The sequence below is a fragment of the Penaeus japonicus genome, unplaced genomic scaffold, assembly GCF_977035675.1.
Source record: "Penaeus japonicus unplaced genomic scaffold, GWHDUDI00000001_assembly GWHDUDI00000028, whole genome shotgun sequence".
NCBI lineage: Eukaryota > Metazoa > Arthropoda > Malacostraca > Decapoda > Penaeidae > Penaeus > Penaeus japonicus.
The window spans coordinates 28,954,605-28,967,104 of NW_028234430.1; the positions used below are offsets into that span (position 1 = coordinate 28,954,605).

At 36.9% G+C, this 12,500-nt stretch overlaps 1 protein-coding gene across 6 annotated transcripts in view; it reads left to right on the forward strand.

Annotated features, from left to right (window-relative positions):
* The window catches only part of Cdc42 (Cell division cycle 42), a 13,794-nt gene extending 1,881 nt beyond the window's left edge, over positions 1 to 11,913 (forward strand). For 2 of the 6 annotated variants that reach the window (XM_043031832.2, XM_086553664.1), the window contains exons 2-5: positions 6,857 to 6,981; positions 8,073 to 8,145; positions 9,496 to 9,605; positions 9,750 to 11,913. In XM_043031832.2, coding sequence (XP_042887766.1) covers positions 6,877 to 6,981; positions 8,073 to 8,145; positions 9,496 to 9,605; positions 9,750 to 10,037 — 576 coding nt within the window. In that variant the 5' untranslated portion in view covers positions 6,857 to 6,876 and the 3' untranslated portion in view covers positions 10,038 to 11,913. Of the gene's footprint in view, positions 1 to 2,392; positions 2,490 to 6,787; positions 6,982 to 8,072; positions 8,146 to 9,495; positions 9,606 to 9,749 lie in introns of those variants that run through there. The other 4 variants (XM_043031831.2, XM_086553662.1, XM_086553665.1 and 1 more) reach the window with 3 other exon arrangements.
* The last annotated feature ends 587 nt before the right edge of the window (positions 11,914 to 12,500 follow it).

Consider the following 12,500-nt stretch of genomic DNA (forward strand, 5'->3'; position numbering starts at 1 on the left):
GTTCTCCACTCTTGCTGTTTTTGTTTTTACTGAGGAGTGTTAAGAATTGAGAACCAGGGAATATTAGGGTTCGTAACTCTAAGCTTTTTTAGACATGGAATCATGGAATGACTGTAGCCACACAATTCAATTTTGTGACGTCATCTCTGATTGTTCTCTGATATAATGCAAGCAGGAACATAATCCCAAGTGAACAACCTCTTATAGTTTCGATGAGAAGTGATTGAGTATTCCCTTTTGATTGTCTCATTCATTTTTTTTAGTGGCTCTGTTAATACTTGTTTGTTAAAGGTATCAACAGAAATACCCAGGACTTTCTGACAGTCTTGAAAGTTTATGTATGAGAAGCCCTCTATCACCTGGTTCAAGTAGCTACTACCATGATCACCTGACATTCCAACTTATTCAAAGCATTAGATTATTTTAAGCTTTGTAATGTTAAAGCTGTACATTTTCCAAAAATGGAAAGCATCAGCAATTGGAGAATACCATATTGATAATTGTTTGATTTACATTCAAACAGCTTGTACTTCATTATAAATCTACCTTGATTAAGCCATTATGACACTGATGGGGCTGTCCGCTGTGGTTTTGTTCTTTATTTTATTTATTATGGTTCCCACAAAGATGGTTCCATGAGTGCCTAGTCACCAAAAAAACAGGCCTACCTGTTCTTACCTTTGTATCAATCTCCTAAAAGTAGAAGGAAAAGAAAATCATTTCTATTGCCATTTTTAGAGTTATTGATCTTGTTATTTTTGACATAATTGATATTGATGTAAAGGTAAAGTAGTGATATTATTGATTGAATAATGATAATTTTTTCATGGAAGTTTAAGGATTAGTGTCAACAGGTGAGATCAGGTGGCCTACTAAGGGACACTTGGGTTAACCAAACCCGTGTAGAGCCATGTGCATGTAAGAAAAATTGATAAGACAAAATTGCACTAGACATTTCATTTATACAAGCACTTGTGTTGTTAACCCATTCACGACGGGGGCATTCTAGCCTTGAATGTCACAATGCCGGGGCTTTCGAATTATTAGGCCTAAATCAATTAAATGGCTGGCACAATACTGTGCCGCCTGGCCACTGGGCTTTTGAATGAGCGGTACAGTACAGTACCACCCGTCCAGAGAGGGTTAATGGGTTGAGTGTATAACCGAAACAACAAGTAATATTAAAGTTGTGTTGAACTTCGGCATTAGGGGCGGAGTCTATGTGAATAGAGCACAGAAAGCGGCAGTAACAGCTCATTCCAAGTTTCAATGTGTCATGAAGGGTCGTTGTTTTTGCTGTGGTCCTCTTCGGCTTTAACCCATTCCCGACAGGCCCGGTGAGAAGTGGCAACCCCCTACACCAGGCCTATGCAATATTGCATCGGGAACGTCACACTGATGTGTCGCCCTGTCATCAGGCATTTAGCGGTGTCACACGGGTGTGACACACCGTCATCATTGGGTTAAGGGATTCGCAAACATATGTCATGATGTTTTTCAAGAAAGATTTACCTTACTTTGATATAAGTGGGTATGTATGATGAGACCGGCAATGATAATTTGTGAAGAATAAGATCTCAAACCCAGTCAAGGTGTAGTGTCAAGTGACCTTCACACCTTCAGCACTCTAGCAAAGGACAACAGACCTCCATCAATATGTTCTAACAAGGTAGAACTTGGATTGGTTTCCTTATTTGAGAAAAATAGCCGAGGAGGTCAACAAGTTCTATTGTATTTAAAAGTGTTGGCTTTTGGTGGAGCCCCAAAGGCAAGAATGCCCGCAGCAGATATAAATGCCTTATAAATATTAGTAAAACAACATGATTAAATTTTGTTTTAGGAAAACAGATATATGAATATGTAATTATGCATATTGATTTATATAGAGAGAGAAAGTGTGAGAGTTTGAGATTTAGGTTATTAGAATCTCTTGAATATAGTATGCCAGCTACTTTTATGATGTCATCTAGACTTTGATTTGGTGGGGGTGGGGGGGTAGCATGTGCAGAGTCACCGAAATTTCAGGTGTTTGATATAATATATTTAGTTGTTGGCACACCCTGCTTAGTGATATTTGAATAAGACCTCACTTACTTTTAAGTGTCATACTTATCTTCTTCTTTTTTTAATTGCTCATAGTTGTCATGTACTCTCTTAGACACTTGGAGCCTCTATAGGACAGTGTGTCCCATTTTTCATGAATATTTTTGGGACATGATAGAAGATCTATGCATGACTTCATATGATACCGACACCCCACCTGTTGCAGAAATGGAAAAAGTGTTAACAGGTGCAAGATGACCGTAAAAAAAATTTTCTTAGGAAATAGTACATAATGTGAGTACTGATAGTTGCAGTGTTGCTGAAATGGTAAAATATTCTAGTAGATTAATATCATTGTTTTTTTGCCAAGGGTAGGCAGGCAGAACAGAATTGCTGTTTAGTTGAGAAGATCTCAAGGTAGCTCTCCCTGTTCAAGTGACTTTCTGGTAATTATATTGATTTTGTGAAAAGCTTTGAACAAATATTAGAAATATGAAAATTATTTATGTGAAATATTCAGAAAAAGTATATTCAGTTTTTGTGATTTAACTAGCACATACCTTATGATATACTATGTTAAAGATTGGATGCAAATTGATAAATATTGTACTGTATTCATTCTATGTGGTTTATTATTTTGTTGATATAACAGACGTTTTGCAAGTGAAACTACAATGTCAAAATATGAAGCATTATTAAAGCATCATATTTATAATGTTCGTTATTTGTAATTATTATTATTATTATTTATTTATTTTTTTTGTCTTGGATACAAATTGTGCAATAGTAACATATGTATCTGTGGTTGGGCAAGGCACCATGTGAGTATGTGTACAAAACAGGGAGAGTGATGTGAAACTTACACTTCAATATGGAACATGGCAAATATAAGGAAAATATGTGCAGCATGTCTGTCTGGACTTTGCCACAGAGCATGGATGATGCAACTTTAAGTCTTCAATTTCTGCAGATTAGTTTGTGTACCAGTCTGGCCATGATTTCATATCCTTTATAAGATAATGCTATACTTTATTTTATTTCGTATTTTGGAAGGGATGTGTTTCATTGGTGTTTGTTTGTAGTTAAACTTTTTTTGCTGGCGTGGTTTAGAAGTTCAATGGTTTAGTGTGGAAAGATGATCAACCAAAAGTTTCAACTTGTATATTTAAAACTTAGTGTGTAGAAATTCACTATGTTTGGAAAAAGAATAAGCTGTAGTTCAGTGCAGTAAAAATTATACAAGTTATCCCTACTTGAGATTTATAGATGTTTTTAATGGTAGGATTTGGGCTGGTAACCTTACACTAGTATCATATAGAAATAAGGCAAGTGTTAGTTACTGAAGTGCCATATATGTAGTAGCCTCAGATATAGGAGTCATAGTTCATTTCAATCCAAGCTTTTTATGCTTTAGATCAATAAGATGTAGAGATCCCTTTTTATATTAAAATTGACCCATACATATAATTTTGCTATCACTCTTTATAAAGTTGATTATTAAGTTTTATGCTAAAACCTGACTGGAAAAACAGTAACTGTATGTGGTTTTGCTTACAGTACTATTGGCAAAATAATAAGTCAGTGTGGCTTTAAACCAATCCTTTTTAGGATATACAGAAGAGATAATGACAGTACTGCCATAATTATTGATAGTTGTAGTAGTAGTTAGTACTTTGGGGAAGAATTTCTCCTTCTGGGGTTACTTTCATAGCTACAAGACAGTTATGTCATTTTGGTTATAGGTCAGTGCAAGCAATCATCGCATTGTGAATTAGTGCAACGCTTTTGATGGCTGGTGTGCTTCTACACTGGAGGAACACATGGCTAAGTGGACTATGAAAGAATAGTTACAAAGAAATAATACAATCAGTATTGCAAGTTTTTTTTTTTTTTTTTCCTCTCTCTATTTTGAAGTATTGATAAGTCAAGGAAACATTATCTGCAATGTGAAATCCACCTCGAGCAAAGATTGATCTACGCATTAATGCTAGAAGTTTTAGTCGAAGTTGCAATGACTTAAGCTCCTGAAAGATGGCTCTGGTTTTTATACCCAATGACCAGCTTTCAGATTCTGATGAAAGGCTTGAATAGATGTTAAAAGTACCACAGGAGAGTGATGTTGCCATTTTAACCGCTTTCTTGTTGATCGAAGGCCTTGTATGTGCTGATAAAACGTCCTTATCTAATCTCTGTTGGTAGGAATGAAGTTATGAAATTTGGGGGCTAGCTTGGCCAATAAGTGATATTAAGTTGGTTGTTTCTGAAAACTTTGAGGAAATTACTTACTTTCTGGGAGGTTATATTATTGTTCAGGATTAATACCAATTAAATGATTTGATATTCTCTCTCTCTCTCTCTCTCTCTCTCCCTCTCTCCCTCTCTCTCTCTCTCTCTCTCTCTCTCTCTCTCTCTCTCTCTCTCTCTCTCTCTCTCTCTCTCTCCCCCCCCTCCCTTTCATTTTCTCTCTCCTCCTTTCCCCCTCTCCTCTCCTCCTCTCTCCCTCCCTCTCTCTCCTCTCCTCCTCCTTATCCTCCTCCCTCCCTGAAGAACTTATTTTACTTTTTTGTTGTCATCACTATGATCATTGTGTGTGTGGGGGGGGGGGATTTATTTACTTTATTCATAGATAGATTGATATAGATATATAGGGGAAATTTTGAATTCACATTACAACCATTATATATTTTTCAGATGAGGTAGGGCTAGCTTTCCAATCTCCATGAGTGAATGAAGACAAGGGCATTGCTAATGAAAGTGTATCTATTTTTACTAGAATATGTTTTAGCCTTATCTTTGCTAAAAATGATTCTAGGGATTTAAGAAAGAAAATATTGAGATGGTCAAGGAAACAACTGAGGCACTATGATCATTTGGAAAGTAGCCTATGGGTGACATCTGTCGAGTGTGTGGACGGCTGACTGTTTAGGTTATGATAAATAAGTTGCTTCTAAACTATTTTGAACTATGTCTTAATGTGTACATGTATATATGGTTAGGCACCAACTGTTTTTCTGAGATAATCCTACAGTGATCCCTCTCGTTTGTAATTTTCAATATGTGCGAAACGTTGCCTTTTGGATTAAAGTGCAAGTTTTGTCCAGAGTCAACAGTCTGATGGAAAATGTTATGTGAATTGACAATTAAAAAAGAAAAATTGTACATAGCTTTGTCCAAGTTATGTAGTAGATTTTTAATTTCATCAAATGAATTTAAACAACATAGTTATATCAACTCTCTTTACATGAAATCCAACTGGACTGGTTGTGATGTAACCATAACTATAAGATGTTCAAATGTTTGCAAAATAGATAAATATACTGAGGTTTTCTGATCCGACAAGTGTCTACTTCCATGCACTTAGAATCACTTACTATGCTTTGTTTGCTATATATGATCTGTAGATTGATAAGAGATTATCTTGGATATAAACTATTGATTGGAAGACAGAGTGATACGCGTGATATGCGCACACTAATAGCATCGATAGTTCCAACCATGTAAATTACATGCACAAGAACAAAGTTGATTTGTGTGTGTGTAGATTACTGGGATCCCCACATATTTTTCCTAGAATAACCATACCTCTGGTATTGCTATCTATATTCATTTATGATAATTGTATTATTTCTACACAAACAATGATGGATAAAACCACCTGTTTAAGGGTCTTATTAATACCTAACTGATGGTGTCACTCTGCAAAACCCATTATTCCTAATAATTGATGCTCTTAAGGATGCATTTAATTTGGTAAAGTCATCTGAGTTCAAGGAACAACAATTTTCCTAATAGAAAGGAAACATCTGAAAAAAGCCACACCCCTTCCTGTGTCCCAGTTCCGAGACTACTCGCAGAAAATGTTTAGAAGCAAATATGTCGTATAACTTACACGTTTGAAAATCAATATTGTGATACTAATGTTGCGCTCTTTTGAAATACACTTTTTAGCGTGAAGTGTGGTTTCTAATCAATATATTTGTTTGCAAGTACTTTTGGACGCACACCCAAAATTATGATTTTTCTTTACTCAGTTTTGGTGTATGACAGACAGACACAGACAGACACAGACAGACAGACAGACAGACAGACAGACAGACAGACAGACAGACACAGACAGACAGACAGACAGACAGACAGACAGACAGACAGACAGACAGACAGACAGACAGACAGACAGACAGACAGACAGACAGACACACAGACAGACACACAGACAGACACACAGACAGACACACAGACACACAGACAGACACACAGACAGACACACAGACAGACACACAGACAGACACACAGACAGACACACAGACAGACACACAGACAGACACACAGACAGACACACAGACACAGACAGACACACAGACAGACACACAGACAGACAGACAGACAGACAGACAGACAAACACAGACAGACAGACACATAGAATTGAGTGAAATAGGAAATACATTTTTACAAGCTACATGATATTTTTAAAGTAAACCATGTATGTGAAGTCATTGGCATATTTCATATTATATCCTTATCTGAATTACATGCCATTCTAATGAAGATGTGATTTGAGATGTGTCAGTTACATTTGAATTGTGAAGTGATACAATCAGGAAATGGTAGTACATTCTTTTCTTCTTATTTTTCATTAGTTGATTAATTATTATATTTATTTATAATTCCCCCGTATTGCAAGATATGATAATGTATTTTAAAGATGTGTGCTTAAGCTTGATGAACCTCTTCTGTTGTTTATAGGAATGAGACGCCCCGAGTTCCCAAACTGTTGTTTGAAGTGAGCTTAACCTTTGACCACTGTCCCAACAGCCTGCTGGGGAGCGTGAGAAATGCAGACCATTAAATGCGTAGTGGTGGGCGATGGAGCGGTGGGTAAAACCTGCCTCCTCATCTCCTACACGACAAACAAGTTCCCTTCAGAATATGTTCCCACAGTAAGTATGATGCACTTGGTGTTTTGTTTATGAAGAAGAAGGGGAGGAGGAGAAGGAGGAGGAGAATAAGGATGATATGGATTATCTTCTATTGTTTTCATGTTGTATGGTTTGGTTTAGCAGTTTAGTGAATGAAATTATTAAGAGGGAGAAAGTGGATTTAATTACAGTTCAGCATTGTAATGTAACAGGATTTTAACCCATTGTGGATGGGGCACTGAATGAGCTAATAGGCAGTCAGGACGTGCTATTTCTGACGACGCTGACCCCGGCTAAAAATTAGAGGGACAGGGAAAGTGTTTTCTTTCCCCCCTGGTCAGTGCAGACTTCCCTAATGAATATTTTCCCTTAAATCCATGACAAAACAAGAGTTTAGGCTGACTTTGGAAAGTTGTTGCTCTAAAATTAGCAATGTTACAGTTGTAAAATGTCATGACTGAGCACTTCACCTTCAACCATTAGCAGCCGTCTTTTAGGCCTAATTAGAGCCGTCATGTATGTCATGACACCCGTCTGCTAGGGGTGAGATAAGGGATATTGACTGTTTAGTGTAATTAGTTCATTTATTTTGACTTCAGTATGATTACTTCTCCTCTCGCCAGGTTCTCCAAATATTTATTTTTTCTTATGTATTTGATTTATCATATTTTATGTAGTTTGAGATATGTCCATTTGATTATTTATTTATTTGTTTTTGAGATGTATATATGCCTGGAAAAAAAAGCTTATCATATGTAATATGATTTGTTACTCTACTTAAATATTTTGTCACTGGAAGAATTTTTGGCGTACTCATGAGAAAGTTCTGTTATGACACACAACACCATGCTAGATCGCAGTGATGACCTTTTGCAATAAGGAAGAGTATTCTGCAGATCAATAGCTTTGCCTCATTTTAAAGGGGGACTATTAATTTACTGCCATTACCAACGCCTCTTTGGCTGTATTATAGAGGAAATGGTTTTCACGAATTAACTAAATGGATATTTTTATGGAAGGAATGTGTGATATAAGGAGAATTGAATGTAGAAGTGTGAGTTGTGTTTGTTGTCACTAAGACTAAGTGTGTCTTTTCTTTCTTTCTTTCACAGGTATTTGACAACTATGCTGTGACTGTTATGATAGGAGGGGAGCCATACACATTAGGCCTTTTTGATACAGCTGGTAAGTGTTGCCTATTTAGTTGACGTTTTGCTCTCTTTTCAGCATCAATTTTTTTATTTTTTATTTTTTTTCTCTCTTGTTCTTCAGTCCATGATTGGTATCTTTTAGTCTATACCTGTTATGCCTTATGCTTGGAAAGTTTGAAAGTTTGATAATTATGTATATCCTTTGCTGATTTGAGCTTTGTGTTTGGAAATGTCAGTAAAGAAAGTGAATAGATCTTGTAAATTGATATTAGTAGATTAATTTGTATTGAAAGAGGCATTTGTCTTGCTGTTACGGAAGAGAGCATTGTTTTTTTAAGTCTTCAAGAAGGTTTCTAGGCTTGTCACAATTAGTTCTTTTATTAAAATACTCATTGTTTTGAGTATTATGTCAGACAGAGGGTCATTTTCTTTGTTTGTGAACTGTCAATGATCAACTTTTAATTTATGCTACAAGACTTGTGGTAGATGTACTTACAGCTGTAGTGTCACTACTCTAGAACAAGTTTTAAGTGAGGAATAATAACCTTTGTAGTCAGACCTAAATTTGTTATCTGGGGAATGCAGGAGCCAGACATCTAATACATACATGTCTTGAGATGCCCAACCCTGGTGGCACAGCTAAACCTGTTAACACTAGATGACATGATATCATGTCATGGAGGTGGCAGGTTTTCCTGCCAGGGACACGATATCATGTCATAAGTTTCTGTATGGCCTGTATGCAGGGTGATCATGTGCGTACTGGGTGGCTGCCACTTCAGCGGGCGAATCAACCAAGGTGTTAGGCCTATGCATTTCTAAATACTCTAGCGGAGCCAAAACTGCCACATTGTGTTATTGGGTTAAGATGGCCCTTGCCAGAAGGGTAAAAAAAAAAGTCACACTACTGCTACTGAACTTGGCAAAATAATAAATTCAAATTTATTAACTCATAACCGACAGGGCTGTTTTGGTTCTAAATAGTCAAAACTCTTGGGATATTTCAAATGTGTAAGCCTGACACCTTGGGTTATTTGCCTGTACTGGCTGCCTAAATTCAACATGATATCTTGTCAGCTGGTATTATTGGGTTAAAGCAAATTGAAATCAAGGGGAGATTGGAGATATACAGTGTTATGCACTGACTAGAAAATTTAATTACTGGTGTTTTATATAACAACTGTGTTTTATTAGGTATATCTTCAAATTCTGTGCGCATTTCCTTTAGGAAAAGATGTAAACTATGAGTACTACTAGAAGAAGCCTTAGGAATTGAAAAGTCCAGGAAAAAATCTCTCGAAACTTTTGAAAGTTCTGTGTATCAGAAAAAAAAAGAAAAAAAGAAGTAATTCTTCTGTTGCTAATCCGCATATCTCCCCCACAGGTCAGGAGGATTACGACAGACTGCGACCTCTTAGCTATCCACAGACAGATGTTTTCTTAGTCTGCTTCTCAGTGGTATCCCCTTCATCTTTTGAGAATGTCAAAGAAAAGGTGGGTTCCTTAGATGTTGCTGTCGTAGCTTTGTGCCTCGTCTCTTGTAATTTGATTCAAGGTGTTTAAAAAAAAAATGGAATGTGGCATGTCTTAATTTTGATTTTTTTTTATCATGAAATCTTGTTTTCCTCTCTCCTTCAGTGGGTACCAGAAATCACTCACCACTGCCAGAAGACTCCATTCCTCCTAGTAGGCACACAGATAGATTTGCGAGATGATGCAGCAACAGTAGAAAAGTTGGCAAAGAATAAGCAGAAGCCAATCACCTACGAACAAGGGGACAAGCTCAGTCGCGAGCTGAAGGCAGTCAAGTACGTGGAATGCTCCGCGCTCACACAGAAGGGGCTCAAGAACGTATTTGATGAAGCAATTCTCGCAGCCCTGGAGCCCCCAGAACCTCAGAGACGAAGGAAGTGTATTGTTCTGTAGGGTAGGACGCATCTATGGTAGACCTAGGAGTGGCCCCAGGCTTAAAAGATGCACAGCATTGCCTTCAATGGTCAGTAGGGGTTCTAGTGGAGTTGGTGATGCCTCTGAAGCTATTTAGACAAGAAAAACTTGATAACTGTATAAATATATGAAGGATTTTATACTTGTGAAAGGGAAATATGTCCACTATTGGATGGTGGAAGATGCCAAAGTTCAGATAACTTGCCGATCAAGTCAGGCTTAACGCAGCTTTGGGGCTAAACTCCATAGGGAATGTGAGCAATCTAAGCACAAGAAAACTGGCTGTTTGGGCCTTGAGCGACGAGAGTCATCTGCATGCAGGCAACTTCTCGCACAAGCTCCTCCCTCAGCCAGCCACTACCTGTTTGTGTTCCCACCTTCCCTGTCCCTTATCCCCTGGGCCAGCACCCTCCCTGTACCATTTGATGAACCATGTTTCCAGTTGGTTTGCTTCCAGTTAGGTCGAGTGTCCTTTGACTTTCATATAAACTTGTCATATAAATTTAATACCAAGACTGAACACAAATATCATGTTGATTCCAATCATCTCTAGATTTCTCAGATAATTCATTTAATTCAAGAGAACTACAGTAATCAATAGCTCAGTATTCAAATTCTGATAGGCTTTTTTTTTTTTCTAATTTTACCTTTCCTATAGCTTATGGCATCTCATAATAAGTAATGAGTTTAGAAGTGTTGATAAAATGAATGAGTAACCAATATTTGTATGAGCTTAACTTCTTATATAACTGCCTCAGACTATCATATGTTTCCTATTCTTACATGTACACGTCTAGTGGCGTGTATCTAGCATTGGTATCTTCTTTTTTATTATAACATTAGTGCAAACTTTTAGGAGGTTTGTCTAGGGACTATAGCTTGGTTTTGTGGGCTCAAAAACCAAGATAATCCCAGAGACAAGACCAGTTATGATTTTAAGTATCAGTTTGTTAATTTTTTACAATATGGTGTGCCTGAGTAAGAAAATAGGTTTTGAAGTACGTGACATATATGCAAAGGGTTATCAATTATTGTCAAGAGTGGAGAAGCATTCTCTATTCCCAGTGTGTTGGTTTCATCTGGAACAGATTTGGGTCTTCTGCTCGCTCTGCCATTACCTCGGTAGTCATAGTGGGTGTCGAAGCCGGTCTGGGAAAGTCTGACGTAGTGGAAATGGTTATATATCAACTTGCGTAGTTGGCTCAATTACAGGAATTGTTATTTTTGTACAAATTCTAAATCTGAAAGTAGTGTTCCATGGTTTTCTAAATTTCTGCTACTTCAGACGTTGTAAGTTGATGGCACCCAGATGGTTGGTAACTACCTTGCCTCGTCATACATTAAACTAACCCACCACTGGTGTTGGGTGAAATGTTATTTAATATCAGAATGTGTAGTTGCCATGTTGACCATTGCATATGACAAAAACAAAAAAATTATGGATTTTGTCTTCATTTAAAGTGTGATAAAACCTAATGATTTAGAAGGAAGTTTGGTGTTATGGAGGGAGATACAAATAAACCATTTGGATTGGATACCAATCTTGTTTTATTAACTTTGTAGCATTAAGGTGCAGTTCATGTTAAAATTATGTGATGCCCTTATAAATGTGACCACAATTTGTTGAGAAACTTGTAGCACTTTGTTCAGTGCAGCTCATGTTTGCTTGTTCCCACATAATATGATTTGTATGTGTATACAATTTATGAACCACCTATTACAAATAATTGATTGGTTGATTACTGGACAGAATAGGTTTCATTTCTCAAGTGCAGAAAGTCTTTGCACGTGTATTTGTAAAAACATTTTATCACATAAGTGTACTATGATTAAGAGACTAAAAGAGAGAAAATAATACCCATTTTTTCTTGCCTAAAAATGTGCTTAATGTGTTATTACTTTTGCCTACACTTGGTGAATCCAAGCCTGCTGCATATTGCAATGTCAACATCTCTTAATCCTTTTTCACTGTCTTAAAAGCAGACTTGTTCATACAGAAGAAGGGAAAAAGCAGTCAGTCTGGTGAATTTACTTGACTACAGTGAAAAAAAAAAAAAGTGCCAGTGAATTAATTTTAAGTTCTTTGTCTGTGGGTTTATAAAGGCTTCCATGTTATTACATAGTGCTCCTTTCCACCTCGGCATTGCAGCTGTAGCAGGCGAGGAGAGACAATAAATAAGAAAATCTTAGCAGACCGAATAACTGTTATTAGGGTTCTGCCGCAGTTACATCAAGAGTGAGGAGATAGGTTGCCAGTAGAAGGTACTTTTTTACTTTTTTCATAACTGCAGCTATTAAAAGAAAATTACAATGTTAAACATGCTGCCTTGAGATGTGTTCCTAATGTAACAAAAATAAACAACAGTAGCACAGAACCTATCTTTCATTTATTTATTTCAAGTTTTACAAGTGTGTACTGCAAAACAAGTCTTCTATGGTGAT